Raw genomic sequence first — 14630 nt, 5'->3', positions numbered from 1 at the left:
GAGGTAAGTAAGTATAGTAAGGTAGTAAAGAGAGGGATCGACTCGTGGATGAGGCGGAGGAAAAGCCGGATGAGCCAAGCTGGGGCAAAGGCCCGATGCCGATGACCATCGAAACAGACGCGATGCATCTCTTCTAGGATCCCGCCGTGACCCTGTTGGTTCTACGGTTGCATGCAAGTTACTGTGCCAGTCTGGGAGGGTCAGCGACAGAGGAAAACAAGGGCCCTGGAGCCAGTGTGCGAAGCAACTAACTGTACGGATTTCAAGGACCAGGGCTCAAGACTGAGGTCGGCGGTCAGGGGTAAGAAGCCCTGTTCGAAGGGAGCTCAAGACATCGAGAACATGTCTGCTGCATGCCTATGAACACATCAGCGGGAGTTTGCAGAGTCCTTGTCTGCTGCGAAAAAAGAGCTCCTGCTCATGGGGATTCTTGTCTCCAGGGATCCATGGCCCCTGTCCCAATCTCCACCGGACGCTGCACCATTTGTCGGAACTAGCACACAGTGGGCGACGGGATGTTTCCCGCGACTGGGCCAAACCTGCAGGAGCTGTTTCTGGAGGGTTGTGACCTGGGACGCTAGGCCTAGAGTTGGGTCGTTCGGAGGCTGCTGAGCCGGATACCAGGCGTCGAGACAGACGCCAGAAGCTGTGATGGAACCTTCGATTTGGAACGTCGTTGTGACGCTGTCGAATGCGACGACCCGCGATAGGCGCTCGAAATTAACTTGAGCTGGGCTTAATCTTGATTCGAGAGTGTGGATGCTTGTCTAGAGTTGAAGCTGGAACAGCTAGGAAAGTAAGTGCTCAGGTCCGTACTGTAGCTACATTCGAAGTCGGCAGGAGCCACAGTTGAGATCAAGCCCGCTCTTCCCTCATTGCCGTGCCTTTGCTTTTTTTTTCATCCCCGGTCCACAGGATCGGACCCGGGACTGATAAGAGGTACTTGAGCCAAGCTTGAGAATGCACCTAATTGGCTTGCCTGTATGGTACAGTATAACTCACGCGAAGTCTTCATCATCATCCATTCAAATATTCTGGATGATTCCGATGTCAGCACGCACAGCAGACCCATATCACACATCCACAGGACTGCATCCAAGCATCAGCCGTCAGCAACTAACCATTGGCCCTCAACACAATACGAGGATTGATTCTCCATCACCACGCACGCATGTTTATGCGTAGGGCGGAATAGATGACGAAGTGGTCCCCGGCTCCGTAGACATATTCTACGTGCGAGTTGGGGGTTCGATACACGGCACACTGTGCCCAGGTTGTTGTACCCCCAAAAGGTGTTCAGAACCCGCCGCTTTGGAGCACTCATTCCTCTAGCTCCCGCCCCATTGGAATGGATGGATTCAAACGGCTAACTGCCGCCGAAGTGATGAGGGACAGCTCGTACAAAGTACAGCATAGGTAACTAGTTCAACCTGGGTTCTCATAGAGCATCCATCATTTACATCCCAGTCTTGGCCAATTACCGCATACTTTAGCCGGTGGCTGACGTTTTCATGCACGGGAAGATATGTCGCAATAAGAACTTTCAGCAAGGGCATTTCCAGTTACTTGCCTAACACGGTAGGTCCCAACAACATATCCATGTGTCTAGGCTGTCAACTTGTCTGATGGATGTCCGGGTTGCCTTAGTCTTCGGTGAAGGGCCTGGTAGACAGACTTGAGGTGTGGGAGCAATTTGGACTTGCAACGCAGGGGACGATCAAGAAGGAAGTGATGAGAAGGTTAAAGGCAACGAAAGGGAAGGTGATGGGACCGCTAACAGGGTCTGTCACCTTGGGAGGGCGGAAGGAGCATCTTCCCAGATGTCTAGTGAACGGGAAGGAACCTTTCCCCTCCTCCTTCAGGTAAAGGTCAGCTTCCAATTATCCCAGCGAACTTGAACTTTTCGTCCTCCTACATGCTCGTTGCATGCGAGCAACCGACCAACATCTGCTCGGGCCCGACTTCTCCCTCGCGATACGTGACAACAACCATGGATGCTCGATCACAAGAACCAATCGGCCTCGTACAGCCGAGATGCGCACCATGCTCGGTCCAACCCCCTGCGTGCCTGCTTGAGCGCGCGCTCTTTGCGGCAATTGTCACCACACAGTCATCGTCCCCCACAGGAACCTTTCCAATACTGCGGATCCCTTCCCCTCCAACGGTTGACGACAGGCTCAGGTGCAGCCGCAGGCACAAACACGGGGGGACAAGCTGCGGTTGGCAACTCTACTTAACCGCATATCCGAATCCTCCCCCTCAGCACGGGCAAGCAATGCGCCCATGTACGACGTTGAAATTCATGCAGCCCCCAGCACCGGGCTAGAGGACGAGTCGGTGTGACGGTCTCGCTTTGCCTTGCGTTTGAGTCCTCGGCCCTTGCAGCCATCCTCCTGCAGAAACTATGCTTTGACACTATTCCCAAGAGGTCTGTGCCATCTTCTTGACAGACAGCACCAGCAGATGACGGCCACAGACCTGTCGTCATGTGGGACAATCGAAGGCCTCGAAACAGGAGCAGCCATGGCAGTTCCATCACCAGACCTAGGTACTCCGTACGTCTACCTATCCTTGACCCCAGCCCCTACCGATCTCTCGAGCATCTCGCGTCTACCGCGGGACGATACCCCGTCCCTCACATCACGCCAACAACCCGACCAGGTCATGATGATCTTTATCGAGACCAGCATTGCCTCGTCGGGTGTTCAGCCTCTCGTGGCTGCACATGCCGTAAGTGCGCTCATGTCAGTCTGCACCGCCGCCCTCGGCCCTCCCACCCTTCCATCCCTCCCGCCGCTAACGAGGCCTGTCAGTTCTCCGAGGCTTAGCGCCGGGGAACATGTTCGGCCTTCCGCCCGTGGCGTGTGGCTCGCTTCATGCGTTCTTGATCAAAATGCCCAAATGCTGCAGGGTAGGCGAGCTTCGTGGACTGCCCGGCAAAAGCTGCTTGCGCAAATGCTTCCGTCATCTCAGTGGCTTCTTGCTGCCCTGTGGGGACAGAGTGTTCGTATCTAACGAAACAGTTTGTTTCCAGTCTGGCACAAACCTTCTTTCTCAGCGAATGGACCAGACTCGTATATCACAACTGCCTACGTTACATGGCAGCAGAGCTACCCAACTGCCGGTAAATGAGCAACCGTCACTCCGGTACTGCCCTGCTGGTCATGTCACTGTCCCCGTATTTTGCACAACTAATATGGGAATAATTTCAGGCCAGCAATGGATTGTCATCGACCGTCGAACTCTATTCATCCAGATGCCCAACGGTCAAATTCAGGCACGGCCGGATGATTCCGTCTAGTCCATTATTGTCGCATTTTTAGGTTCGGAGACCAACGAGAACGAGACTGCCAGTTCACAACAAGGGAAGCTGATCGTAACCCAATTTAGTCGACTCGCGCAACGATTCCCCTGCGACGCCAAATGAACGAGAAAGGGGCCGTTTCCCTTTTTGTTCCAGGGACCTTGTTTGACGTCTGACTTCTGCAGCTGGCGTCTCTCCAACGCACGCTCACTCACAGCCAAGGGCTCAAGAACCTTGGGTGCTAAACTTGCAGGCAAACTCTTTTCGAGAGCCGCATTTGCCCAACCATCGCGAGTGATGCTGGCTAGACGACGTAGGCCAAGCGCATCTACAAGCCAACAGCACACACCTCGTCTATCGACAGTGACTCGCAAACCTGGCTGTCCCTAGAGCATGTGACTGCCTTGTGTTTGATACACAAAACATCCTCCTGCAAGTCCCGTCACCCAGGATAGGAAGAGGCCTTCTAAAACGCAAGGCGTCGTAGCACGATGCGACACCAGGCACAAGGCTTGCGAACCCGACGCGACGGAAAATTGCCTAACCTGGCCAATTACGGCACTTCTTTCTTCCTCCTCGTCGCGATCGACAGAGACCATGGACGGTTCCGTTTCAGGATTGAACGTTTCCCTTGGCTGTGACCGAGGAAGTGGTATACACGTATGTATCATTATTCAAGATTAAGAAGACCAGGACAGACTGAAGCCGCCCTGATGATCACTATGAGGCTACGCAATCCTTGGGTGCCATCCAGAGGTTTCACGCCAAGAGAACCCGGCCACCATCCTAAAAACAGCAGTTCAAAAGTCCAAAGCATGCCAAACCAGGCAAAAGGCTCCAGGTTCATCTCCCCTGCCCGCTCTAACAATCTACCGAACCCAAACGCCGACGCTAGAAGCCCGGGTAATAAAATGACTCCGGCGCCGGCCAGAAACAAGATATGATATGCATGCTAACGAATGCCGAGTCGCGAGAAGATGAAGATGATAATTAGAAGTAGTTGGTGTTGTTATACGTCGTGGGCCCCTTCTCGTCAATCGCCAAACTGCCCGTCGTGGTCGCAGCGTGGGGCGGTCGTTGCAGTCGGCCCATCCTCGATGTCGCCAGCAAAGTAGCCGTCTTTGCGCTTCTTCCTCCTGACGCCAAAAAAGTCGCCCAGGGTGTCACTGACACTGCGCGACCGCCGGCGCACCTGATCATCGTCGCCTGCGGGTCCCTCAGCCTCGTCCAGGGCACTGGCGAGGTTGTCCTCCGAGTCCGGGACCACCGCGTGCGCCGGCAGGGTACTTGCGCGGGGGTTGCCCGCGTCGTTGCTGTCCCCAGCCGCTTCGTTCTCCTCGTTGAAGAATAGGCCGGCGCGGATAGTGGAGCGTATGCGCCGCATCGAGGACTGGCGCACGCGGGGGTCGTTCGAGGCACGCAGGAAGGCGTCCTTTACGACGGCCGTGACCGTCGACGAGAGAGGGGACGGCGAGATAAAGGTCCTGGAGCGACTGTGTGTGCCGCTGCCACCGGGCTTGGTCGGGCTTGCGCCGGGACGTGGAGGAAGCACCCCGTCGGGATCTCTCAACGGGGTTGTTGGATGTGATACAGATGCTGTTAGACCAGCAGTGCTAGACGCCCCCAGGACAGAGTCCGTTGAAAATGCCCTTTTACCTCTTCCCGGGGGCGTGGATGGCCCCCCCACGTCGTTCCAGGGGAAGCCGGAAACTGGAGCCTCCTGACGTGGGGATTGCTGCAAAGCACTTGAATCCATGATCTTAACAGACGGTACGTTGCCATCATGCTGTGGCGTGACAGCTGCTATCAGTGCCCTCTGTGCCTCAGGGTAGCTGAGGGGCGACAGATAACTAGACCGGCGCGATTGCGACTTTGGGGTTGGGAAATCCTGGTTATCATGGAGTGGTGAAGCTGGGTTAGCGTCTTGACTGGCAAGCCCAATCGTCTCCTCAACGCCTTCGGCATCGGACAGAACCTCGTCGTCATCGTCGTGGCTCTGCTCACGACCACTAGTGATGAGAAAGACACCGAAGAAGGTGAGTAGGCAGCCGCCGACAAACTTGGCCGCCTGCTCAGCCGTGGTTCGCTCGAAGTCGCGGTAGAGGACGGCGCTGCCTACGATAACGCACAGGGTGAACATGACAAACTGTATGGGTATGACCTGCGTTGAGTCGAAGCGTTGTAGGGCTTTGTTGACATAGCGAATCTGCATGACGGCGGTGGCGAGAAGGATCAAGATGAGCACGTATGTGACGGGAGTAGTAAATGCGCGCCAGAGGGTGGAAGACAGCATCGACGAGACGCCCTTGGTTGCAAGAGCAGTATAACCGCCTATTTCTCAGTCAGTATTGAAGTTCTGTGCTCACAACAGAACATGATGTCACATACCAAACAGACCGACAAGCCCAAGGTCGATGAGGATGGTGCGCCTCCCATACCTAGGGCTTGCCCACATGAGGACGATAATAAGAAATATGGTCACGGCCAAGTAAATCTCAAATGGCAATGCCGTGATGGCGTCCAATACGTCATGGGGATTCAGCTTGGTCTCCTCTTGCTTCGCACTCAGAACAACAGTGACAACACCGGCGACGGCAATAACAACGCCCCAGAAGTCCCGCTGACGAAATCTCTCATGGAACATGGCGGGAGCGATGATGCAGTTTGATATCAACGCGACGACACCGAGCGGGGAGACGATGGACGCGGGAGCAAAGCCATACGCGAGGAAGTTGCCCATCTCACCAAGTGTGATCAAGACTTGGCCTAGCCACCAGTAGGGTGACTTGAGATATGTCGACGCGGCCTTATCCTGGTTGTTTGATTCACTATCAGTGCTGATGGACTCTTCAGAATGAAAAGATCCTGTCAAAGGATCAGTCTCGCGGGCCTCGTCGATGAGATTCTCTTGCTCCGCAGAGACACCAGAGGCTCCGTGACCGTTCTGATATCCATTCGCATGGCTGTCCCCTCCAATGGCACCGTAAGATGTGCCATGATCGCCATTCTGAGCATGCTTCAGGGCCTCTCTTGCTCTTCTGCGGTTCCTACTCCGTTGTCTGTGAAGCTTGATGTGGGCGTATCGCTGGACATTGAGGGCGAGGGCGATGAGGATGTTGCCCACGATGGCGGTGATTATGCCAATGAGCGATGACCATTCCTGTAGGTTATCGCCAACATCGCCGGGGTCGGATGTGTCGTTGGAAGTGGCTCGCGGCCACTGGTCGACCACGAGCGAGGGCCATGGCGGCTCGACAATGGCCGGCGGCATCGTCGGGCGCCCGGGGGAGGAGGAGAGGAGATGGAGGAGAAGAGAGCGACGCGGTTGAGGTTGCGGCGGTGGAGAGAAAGAAGGAGGTCAGAGCAGGACGCGGAAGAGTCGGAGGATCGGAGTTCAGGTCGCCGGAGACGGGGGACAAGACAGCCGAGCGTGTGCGGATGGGCGTAATTGGCGTCGTTGTGGTGGAATCGGTAGTATCATGGGGGCAGCGAGTGACCTCTAGAGAGCTGCGTCGCACACAACATGGCCAGCCACCAGCAGCCAGCGGAGGAGAGGAGTCTGAGCGCCAGACAGAGAGATAGAGATAGAGATAGGCGGGAAGGACGGCGTCTCAGAGATGAGCTGCCGTCGTGAGCGAGATCAAGATGAGTGCCTTGGAGTCGTAGACGTGGAGAAGCAACGGGCTGTAACAATACCCGTCCATTCTCCGTTCAGTAATTTTTGGCGGTTGCCACGGGCTTGGCGGGCCCCATCTGGATGCTGTCATTTCGCATTTGCTGCCAGAAACCCGAGGCATGCGAATGGAAGCACTCCACCTCGCTCAAGAACCACGCGGTACGTACCGTTGTCGTGGCGTCCTCTCTGTGGCGTGAGAGGCTTGAGAGAGGGTCCAAGCTTTTCCAAGGGTCCTGGGCGAGCCTGGGCAGGCGCAAGCCACCAGTCGCAGCTGCCCATTCCTCTCCTCACCCAAGTTTACCCCCACCGGACTTTTCCGTTTCCCGGTCCTTCCGTCATAATAGCCCCACACTCGAAGGATGAGCTCAGTCTCGGGTCGCGTCGTCATACGCAGTTCATTTCACACCCAATTTCTAGAACCATCACGAACCGCTTCGACTCTAGCGCCAACAACAGCTATCTTAACCCACGTGCCCTTTTCGTTATGGGTCGTGAAGACGACGACTCACGTTCCAACCTTTTTGGCCGCCTCGTCAAAAGCGATAGCGAAAGCGACAGCTCTAAACGGTCGGGCTTTGGCTTCAACGGCTCATTCTCAGCATCGGCCTCAACCTCAGCTTCGACTGGAGATTCATCTCATCACCAAGACTCGGCCCCGACGACGAAATACACAATGTTTGGCCCGTTCGAGATTGAGTTTGGCTGGCCTAATGAGCGGAGCATGGCCTCTGTAGCCCTCTCCTCTTACTCTCCTCTCGCCCTCCGCGACATGCCACAACCTCGACCCAGTGATGCTCCCTCAAACCTGGATGCTTCCATCTTTACCTTTGAAGACGCCTTTGAAGATTTGCTTGCCGTATCACAGGGTCAACCACTACCCGATATCACTACTCGATATGAGCAGCGAAAGCTCCTTCGATCCATGTTCCCGACCGGCGAGCCTGCGTGGTTCTGGATGCGTAGGTTGAGATCCCAGGGTCTCTTGGAGGATACAGGACCTAGTCAATGGATGAAGTCGGCGAACCACAATTGGGAACAATTCCACCGCGAGTTGGACCGAAGGGCTGCCAATGTCTGGCGGGCAGCCATGGGCGAAGAAGAGCGGCAAGACCGCATCGATGATCTCCCCCGCCGTGAGCAAAAGGACGACGATGAAGGCTTCCACGGTCACAATCCTCTTCTCGAAGACTCTGAGCAACACAGACAACGTCGACGTGAGCCTGACAACTTTGATGAATTCTTCTCGTCGGTTCAGTCATCCTTCTCCGACGCTCAATCCACATGGGATTCGTTTGTCAAGGCTATAACTGAGGGCCATCCTTCTTCTTTCGACAGGAAACCCCTGTCCGATAAGCCAGCAGATGATGAGAAGCGGGTGGTGACCAAGGATGAATACGTTGATCGATTTGGCTACCTTCACAGCAAGACCACGGTCAAGACTCTGGACGAGGAAGGAAACGAGATTGGTAGTGAAACCCACTATACCGTCCGACCTGCCGAGAAGGATGAAAAGAACGCAGAGTCTAATGAGCAGGCCAAAGATGGCGAAGGATCTGGGATCAAGGCTGAGGGTCGTGTTGAGACCAAGACGGGATGGTTTTGGAAGTAATGAGTCTGGGAGAGTCCTTGGGCCTTTTCTGAAATCTCGACTCAACGATGTATGATTTGAATGACATGGGAAAGTGTATTTGTATGGCGGGAAAAAGGGAAACAACACATTTCGCACTCTTAAATAGTTTTGGATAGTCTCTAATCAGAGTGACTTATTAACATCTCACTTACACACATTTGAGTAAACACTACCCTTGTACAACGCCAAAATCAACATTTTAGGTATCAAATGCGAGCACTTATTTCTTGCCTCGGATCTGGGCCTTCTTCTTCCGCATGAGCCTCTTCCGCGCAATCAACTTTTGCTTCATATCCTCCTTGGCATTGGGCTTGCCGCTGCCCTCCTCCGCCGCATCGGCCTCGGCTGGTTTGCCGCCCTTTCGACCACGTGGCTTGCCCTTGTCCCTGGAGAATCGGGCATTCTCCCTGGGCACAGACTCGGTCTTTGCAGGCTTGGCCTGGTCTGGCTGCATCTGCTTAGACCTCTCCTCGTTGGCTCGTCGTCGCTGCACGACCTGAGCGTTCTCGATGGCGAATTCCACAACGAGCCTCTGCTTCTTGCCGGCGTCGTTCTCAAGCTGGAGACCGTTGAGGTATCGGAGTCCCATCAGTGCCCAGTGATGCGAGTGGTACTCGATGAAACCGTAGCCACGGCTCTTGCCGCCCTCCTTCTCTTGTAGCTTCTGTCCCTGGGCACTCTCAAAGACAACCTTTGCCTGACGGACGATACCCTTGCCCTTGGCCTTGCGCTGCTGCTCCTTCTCCTTGGCGTCCTTGCCGTCACGAGCATTCTCTTCCTTGGACAGGGGCTGCCGGCGACCGGCCTTGACGTCCTTGGCGAACTCGACGACGGCCTTTCGCGCAAGCTCCTTGAGCTCCTTGGAGCCAATGTTGCGTGGAATGTTACGCAGGGCCAGACGTGTCAGACTGATGTGCAGACTGGGGTTGCCCTGAACAAGCTTCTTGCGCTGGGCAGCGCTGGCCTGACGCATCCGGATCTCGGGCTCTGTGAGGAGGTTGAAGATGGACGAGTTCCTGTCGATGTTGCCCTCGGTGAGGAGGAAGAGTCGGCGCTTGTCTTTCTGGTTACGCTTGGCGAGAGCACTGTCGGCAAGAGTGCTCGCCTCCTCCTTGTTGACGGCCTGCGCGACCTGGAGAAGACGACCGTCAAGGGTGTACTTGCCATCAGGATCGGCGCTCTCGTCCTGGAGGATCGAGTTCTTGTTTGCCGTGACGGCCTTTGTGGGACGGGGGCCCCCTTGATGCAGTTCTTTGCGTCCTCGACGTCAAAGAAGCACACAAAGCCGGTTCCGGCGGGCTTCTCGGTGACCTTGTCCATGACGACACGAGCGTACCGGACCTTGCCAAAGTGACCGAAGAAGCCCTTGAGTTGCTCATCGGTGGTTGTGAATGGTAGGTTGCGGATGAAGAGGGTGGAGGTGTTGTCCGTTGTCCTCTTGGGAGCCTTCTCGCTATCGTCCTCCTCCTCTAAATCGTCCTCCTCATCCTCATCTTCGTCTTCTTCCGAATCTTCCTCCTCGAGATTCTCCATATGGTTCTTGAAGAAGTTTTCCAAGTCGGCGTTCAATTGATCATCTCGGTTTTCGGTCTTGGCACCTCCGTCCTCATCCTCATCCTCATCAGCGCTCTCAGCTTCATCTTCGTCATCCTCTTCATCCTTTTCCTCCTCCTCCTTGTTGTCACTCTCCTCCTCTGCTGGTTGTTGTTGCGCCCAGGTTTCCTTGTCAACAGCCCAATCGACGGCAAGGGTTCTTCCGTCAATTTCCTTGCCATTGATAGCCTCCAGAGCCTTCTCGGCATTCTTCTTTCCCCTGATGGTGACGAATCCGAAACCCTTGAGCTTGCCCTTGGATTGTGGGAGATCGGCAAACTTGATCTTGCCGAAACTTCGGAAGAGGTTACTAAGCTGTTCCGAAGTCTTGATGCTCCAGGGCAGATTGCGAATAATCAGCTTGGGGGGCTTCTGGAGCTCCTCCTTGCGGGCCTTGTTTGCAGAAACTTCGCCGTTTGCCGCATTTCGGTGTCGCGGCTCAGCAATATCGATTCGGAGTCTTCGACCGTCCCACTCCTGGTTGTGAAGTGCCTTCTTGGCCTCGGTAGCATCGTCGGCGTCGGCGAAAGTAACGAAACCGTAGCCTCGGGACTCCTTCGTCTTTTGATCGACAACCACAATGGCATGCTTGACCGGGTAATGCTGGGAGAAGAAGTCGGTCAAGGTCTCGCTGGTGGCACTAGGAGGCAGCGAGCGAACAAAGAGCGAACGCCGTTCCTCGACTCGCGCTCTCTTGGATGATTGCACGGCACCATTGTCGCGGTCTTCGAAAGAAGCAGGATCGAGATCCTCAGCTTCGGCGTGGGGACGCTTCCGATCGTTCTTCGGTTTGCCCATTTTGCTGCCCGATTTCCAAAAAAAAAAAAGACAAAGAAGGAGATCGAGATGTGACGCTTTGCAATGATAGGATCGCAAGCGCTACCTCAGAAAAAATAATGGCAGTTAACCGATAAGGAATATTTTTTGGTATCCTGCTCTTATCGCACGTGATGGCGGGGAAGTGCCTGACGCTAAACCATATCTGGAAGACTGTTTACGCGCGGAGTGGTTCAACAACACACCGCGACAAGGGGAAACCAATGCACAACTTCGAACAATTACATACAGTCTTTTCACGTTACTGCTGCATATTAATGGGCTAACAGTCATTAACATCATGCCCGCACGAACTTCAGCCCGGTCGACGCGAACGTCGGCTACGAGATCCTCGGTCGCATCTTCAGCGCCTGAGGTTGTCGATACTCCAGACAACGCTCTTCGAACCAAGATATGCGCAGTCTTTCGCGATGCGCAGCGAACAACAGCCACCCACCGCAAGCTAGTTGTGAATCTACGAAAGATTCAGGAGCCATGCTGCTACGAACCCGAAAACCCGAATGCCTCACAATTCAACGACTTTGACGAAGATGCCTTCAATCGCGAGTTCATTAGATGTGTCACCAAGATTATGCCCATCAAGAAGTCCGAGAGCGTTGGAGAACGGTCGATCCGATTTGTCGGCCTCTTTTTGCGCCATGCAAGCGAGAAGGATAATGAACTTATGGGGGATGTCGAGGATGAGGCGAGCGTAATGCCCGAGACTCCGAGCACACGGCTTATCTCTCAGCTCCTGGAAGCCATCCTTCCGCTGATGACAGCCAAGGACAAGGTTGTTCGATACCGATCGACTCAACTCGTCTCGCACATTATCAACTCGCTCGATGCCATCGATGACGACCTTTTCCAGAAGCTCCGTCATGGGCTGCTCAAGAGGATTCGCGACAAGGAGGCCATGGTCCGCTCTCAAGCGGTGTTGGGTCTTGGTCGACTTGCAGGGAATCAGGCGGAGGGCTGCACCAACTCTGATGATAGCGAAGATGGCGATACAGGCCTGCTTGAGAAGCTGCTGGAGGTTCTTCAGAACGATCCAAATGCCGATGTGCGAAGATCTCTTCTCGTCAACCTCCCTATTCTACCCGAGACCCTGTCCTTGCTTCTTGAGCGAGCACGAGACCAAGATGCAGCAACTCGAAGGGCTGTTTATTCCCGACTCTTGCCCGCACTAGGCGATTTCCGACACCTTTCAGTTAAGATGCGAGAGAAGCTCCTCCGATGGGGTATCCGAGATAGAGATGAAAACGTCCGAAAAGCTGCGGGTAGACTATTCCGTGAGCGATGGATTGAGGACTGCGCAGGAGTGCAGCCTCGTGAAGATGGCGCCCCTGCAGAGCCATCACCTCCGAGCTTTGAAGGTCTTCAGGAGCTGCTGGAGCGAATTGACGTGGTCAACACGGGAGTTGAGAACGGAGTTGCTCTGGAGGCTATGAAGGGCTTCTGGGAGGGCCGACCAGACTATCGCGAGACGGTTGAGTTTGACGACAGCTTCTGGGAGACCCTTTCTGCCGAGTCTGTTTTCATGGCGAGGAGCTTCAACGAATTTTGCCGTAACGAAGGTGATGGCAAGTACTTGGCCCTCCTGGAGGAGAAGCTTCCCGAGGTGACAAAGCTTGCCTTCTACTTGGAGCGATATCTGCACGTCCTTGTTGAAGCCGTTAAGAGGGTGGCTGAGGGCGATGAGGACGAGGACGAGGAAGAAGAAGACACGGTGGAACAGGAGTTCATCGTTGAGCAGCTGCTCCAAATCGCTCTGACTCTCGACTACTCTGACGAAGTTGGTCGACGGAAGATGTTTACCCTTCTTCGACAAGCCATCTCAATTCCTGAACTACCAGACGAAGTCACCAAGCTTGCCGTGGAGGCACTACAAGGGATCTGCGCCCCTGATGCTGCCGGAGAGCGAGAGTTTATCAGTATTGTCCTCGAGTCTGTGGCGGATGTTCACGACACCATCGTCGATGACCCGCCAGCCGAGGAGCCCGAGGACAGCTTCCACTCAGCCAGGTCCGAGGTCAGCAGCCGCCCAAGCACGCCAACTAAGAGTAGCAGGCGAGGCCATACTCCCGAGATGAGCGAGGAGGAAGCGCACGACAAGGCGGTCAAGGAGATCATCGTCAACATGAAGTGCCTTCACATTGTCCAATGCATGCTCACACATGTGTCCATCAACCTTCAGGACAATACAGACCTGGTGTCGATGCTGAACAACCTGGTTGTCCCAGCCGTCCGCAGCCACGAAGCGCCTGTTCGAGAGAGAGGTTTGGTTTGTCTCGGCCTCTGCGCTCTTCTCGACCGCTCGGTTGCGGATGAGAATCTGACTCTGTTTATGCACTTCTTCAGCAAGGGCCACACCGCTCTTCAGATTACGGCGCTGCACATCTTGACTGATATTCTCAACGTTCACGGCGCAGATCTGCTATCCTCTACCCCCAGTCTGCTCAAGGTTTACATCAAGGCTGTCAAGGGCGGGGCCAAGTCTCCAGAAGTCCAAGCAGCTGCTACTGTTGCTGTCTCAAAGCTTCTGCTGGGCCGCGTTGTCAGCGATGAGGAGGCCTGTCAGGATCTGCTCAAGTCTCTGGTGGTTGCGTACTTTGACCCCTCATCAGCATCAAACCAGACAGTTCGACAGGCCCTGAACTACTTCCTCCCCGTGTTCTGCTTCTCACGGGCTGAGAACCAGGATCTCATGCGGACTATTGCGCTCGATGCCATCCATGCCCTCTTCAATGTCCGCGAAGGCTTGGAAGATGATGATGTGGATGTCGAGGAGGACATGGTTAGCATGACCACCATCGGAGCCTGTTTGGTGGATTGGACGGATCCCAGAAAGTGCTACAGCCCTACAAACTTGTTGGATACCGAGAAGAAGGTTGTAAATGGTGATGTGCATCTGGAGTTTGCCATGGACATTCTGGAGAAGCTGCAAGGCAATATTGCCAGTAAGTTGAGAAGTTGTAAGACCGTAACGAACAGTACTAACTTCTTTGCAGAAGAAGAGAAGAAGCTCCTCGCTACGCTCCTCGGAAAGCTTCATGTGTCCCCTGGTTCGACTGAGGAGAAGCTGCGCGAGGCATACACCGAGGTCAGCGTCGCTGTCGAGGATGGCCTGCTGTCTGATGCCACTAGCCGCAACGCCCTCTACAAGATCCACGTCAGCCTGGGCAAGATTGTCAACGCCCTTGACGATCAACAGCAACAGCCTGCCTATAGGCGCTCTAGCCGCAGCACGTCAGTGACTCTGGACCGACAAACACCCGAGGAGGAGAAGTCGGTGGTTTCGGAGCCACGTATCAAGGAGGAAGAGGAAGAGAGCGATGATACCATTGTGCCCAAGGAGGAGAGGGAGTCATTAGTGGAAGAGCTCTTGTCAGACGGCGACGATGTCGAAATGACGGACGTCTGAGACTCAAGATGTAATGAAGTAATGACTGGACCTTTGGATGATTTGGCATTGTCACGAGTGGGTTACGGGACAGCTTGAATGGGTAGAGGGACATTGAGTTTTGGCGATGGGGGGTTGATACATCTATTTACGCGTGTTTCTTGATTGCACTAATTGTCAACAATGTGACGATATTCTCATGACATGT

General features: G+C 54.6%; 5 protein-coding genes across 5 annotated transcripts; 3 read left to right on the top strand and 2 right to left on the bottom strand.

Annotated features, from left to right (window-relative positions):
- Positions 1 to 2523: 2523 nt before the first annotated feature.
- MRS44_008714 (uncharacterized protein) lies at positions 2524 to 3301 on the top strand (the record flags this gene model as incomplete). The annotated part of the gene is made up of 3 exons (XM_065621029.1): positions 2524 to 3007; positions 3059 to 3124; positions 3213 to 3301. The coding sequence occupies 3 exons, from the start codon at positions 2524 to 2526 to the stop codon at positions 3299 to 3301; spliced, it is 639 nt and encodes a 212-aa protein (XP_065477101.1).
- A 1036-nt stretch (positions 3302 to 4337) lies between these two features.
- Positions 4338 to 6575, bottom strand: MRS44_008713 (uncharacterized protein; the record flags this gene model as incomplete). Its single annotated transcript, XM_065621028.1, has 2 exons — positions 4338 to 5635; positions 5693 to 6575. 2 exons carry the CDS (start codon positions 6573 to 6575, stop codon positions 4338 to 4340), a joined length of 2181 nt encoding a protein of 726 aa, XP_065477100.1.
- Positions 6576 to 7464: 889 nt separating this feature from the next.
- MRS44_008712 (uncharacterized protein) lies at positions 7465 to 8589 on the top strand (the record flags this gene model as incomplete). The annotated part of the gene is made up of 1 exon (XM_046276311.2): positions 7465 to 8589. The coding sequence occupies one exon, from the start codon at positions 7465 to 7467 to the stop codon at positions 8587 to 8589; it is 1125 nt and encodes a 374-aa protein (XP_046132168.2).
- A 241-nt stretch (positions 8590 to 8830) lies between these two features.
- On the bottom strand, positions 8831 to 11001 carry MRS44_008711 (uncharacterized protein; the record flags this gene model as incomplete). Its single annotated transcript, XM_065621027.1, has 2 exons — positions 8831 to 9796; positions 9892 to 11001. The coding sequence occupies 2 exons, from the start codon at positions 10999 to 11001 to the stop codon at positions 8831 to 8833; spliced, it is 2076 nt and encodes a 691-aa protein (XP_065477099.1).
- A 319-nt stretch (positions 11002 to 11320) lies between these two features.
- On the top strand, positions 11321 to 14443 carry MRS44_008710 (uncharacterized protein; the record flags this gene model as incomplete). The annotated part of the gene is made up of 2 exons (XM_046272746.2): positions 11321 to 13979; positions 14031 to 14443. 2 exons carry the CDS (start codon positions 11321 to 11323, stop codon positions 14441 to 14443), a joined length of 3072 nt encoding a protein of 1023 aa, XP_046132166.2.
- Positions 14444 to 14630: the final 187 nt, after the last annotated feature.

The sequence above is a fragment of the Fusarium solani genome (genome assembly GCF_023522795.1).
Source record: "Fusarium solani strain SB1 chromosome Unknown bctg00000005, whole genome shotgun sequence".
Classification (NCBI taxonomy): Eukaryota; Fungi; Ascomycota; class Sordariomycetes; order Hypocreales; family Nectriaceae; genus Fusarium; species Fusarium solani.
Note: the sequence above shows the minus strand (reverse complement) of the source record. Positions and strands in the feature narration are given on the sequence as shown.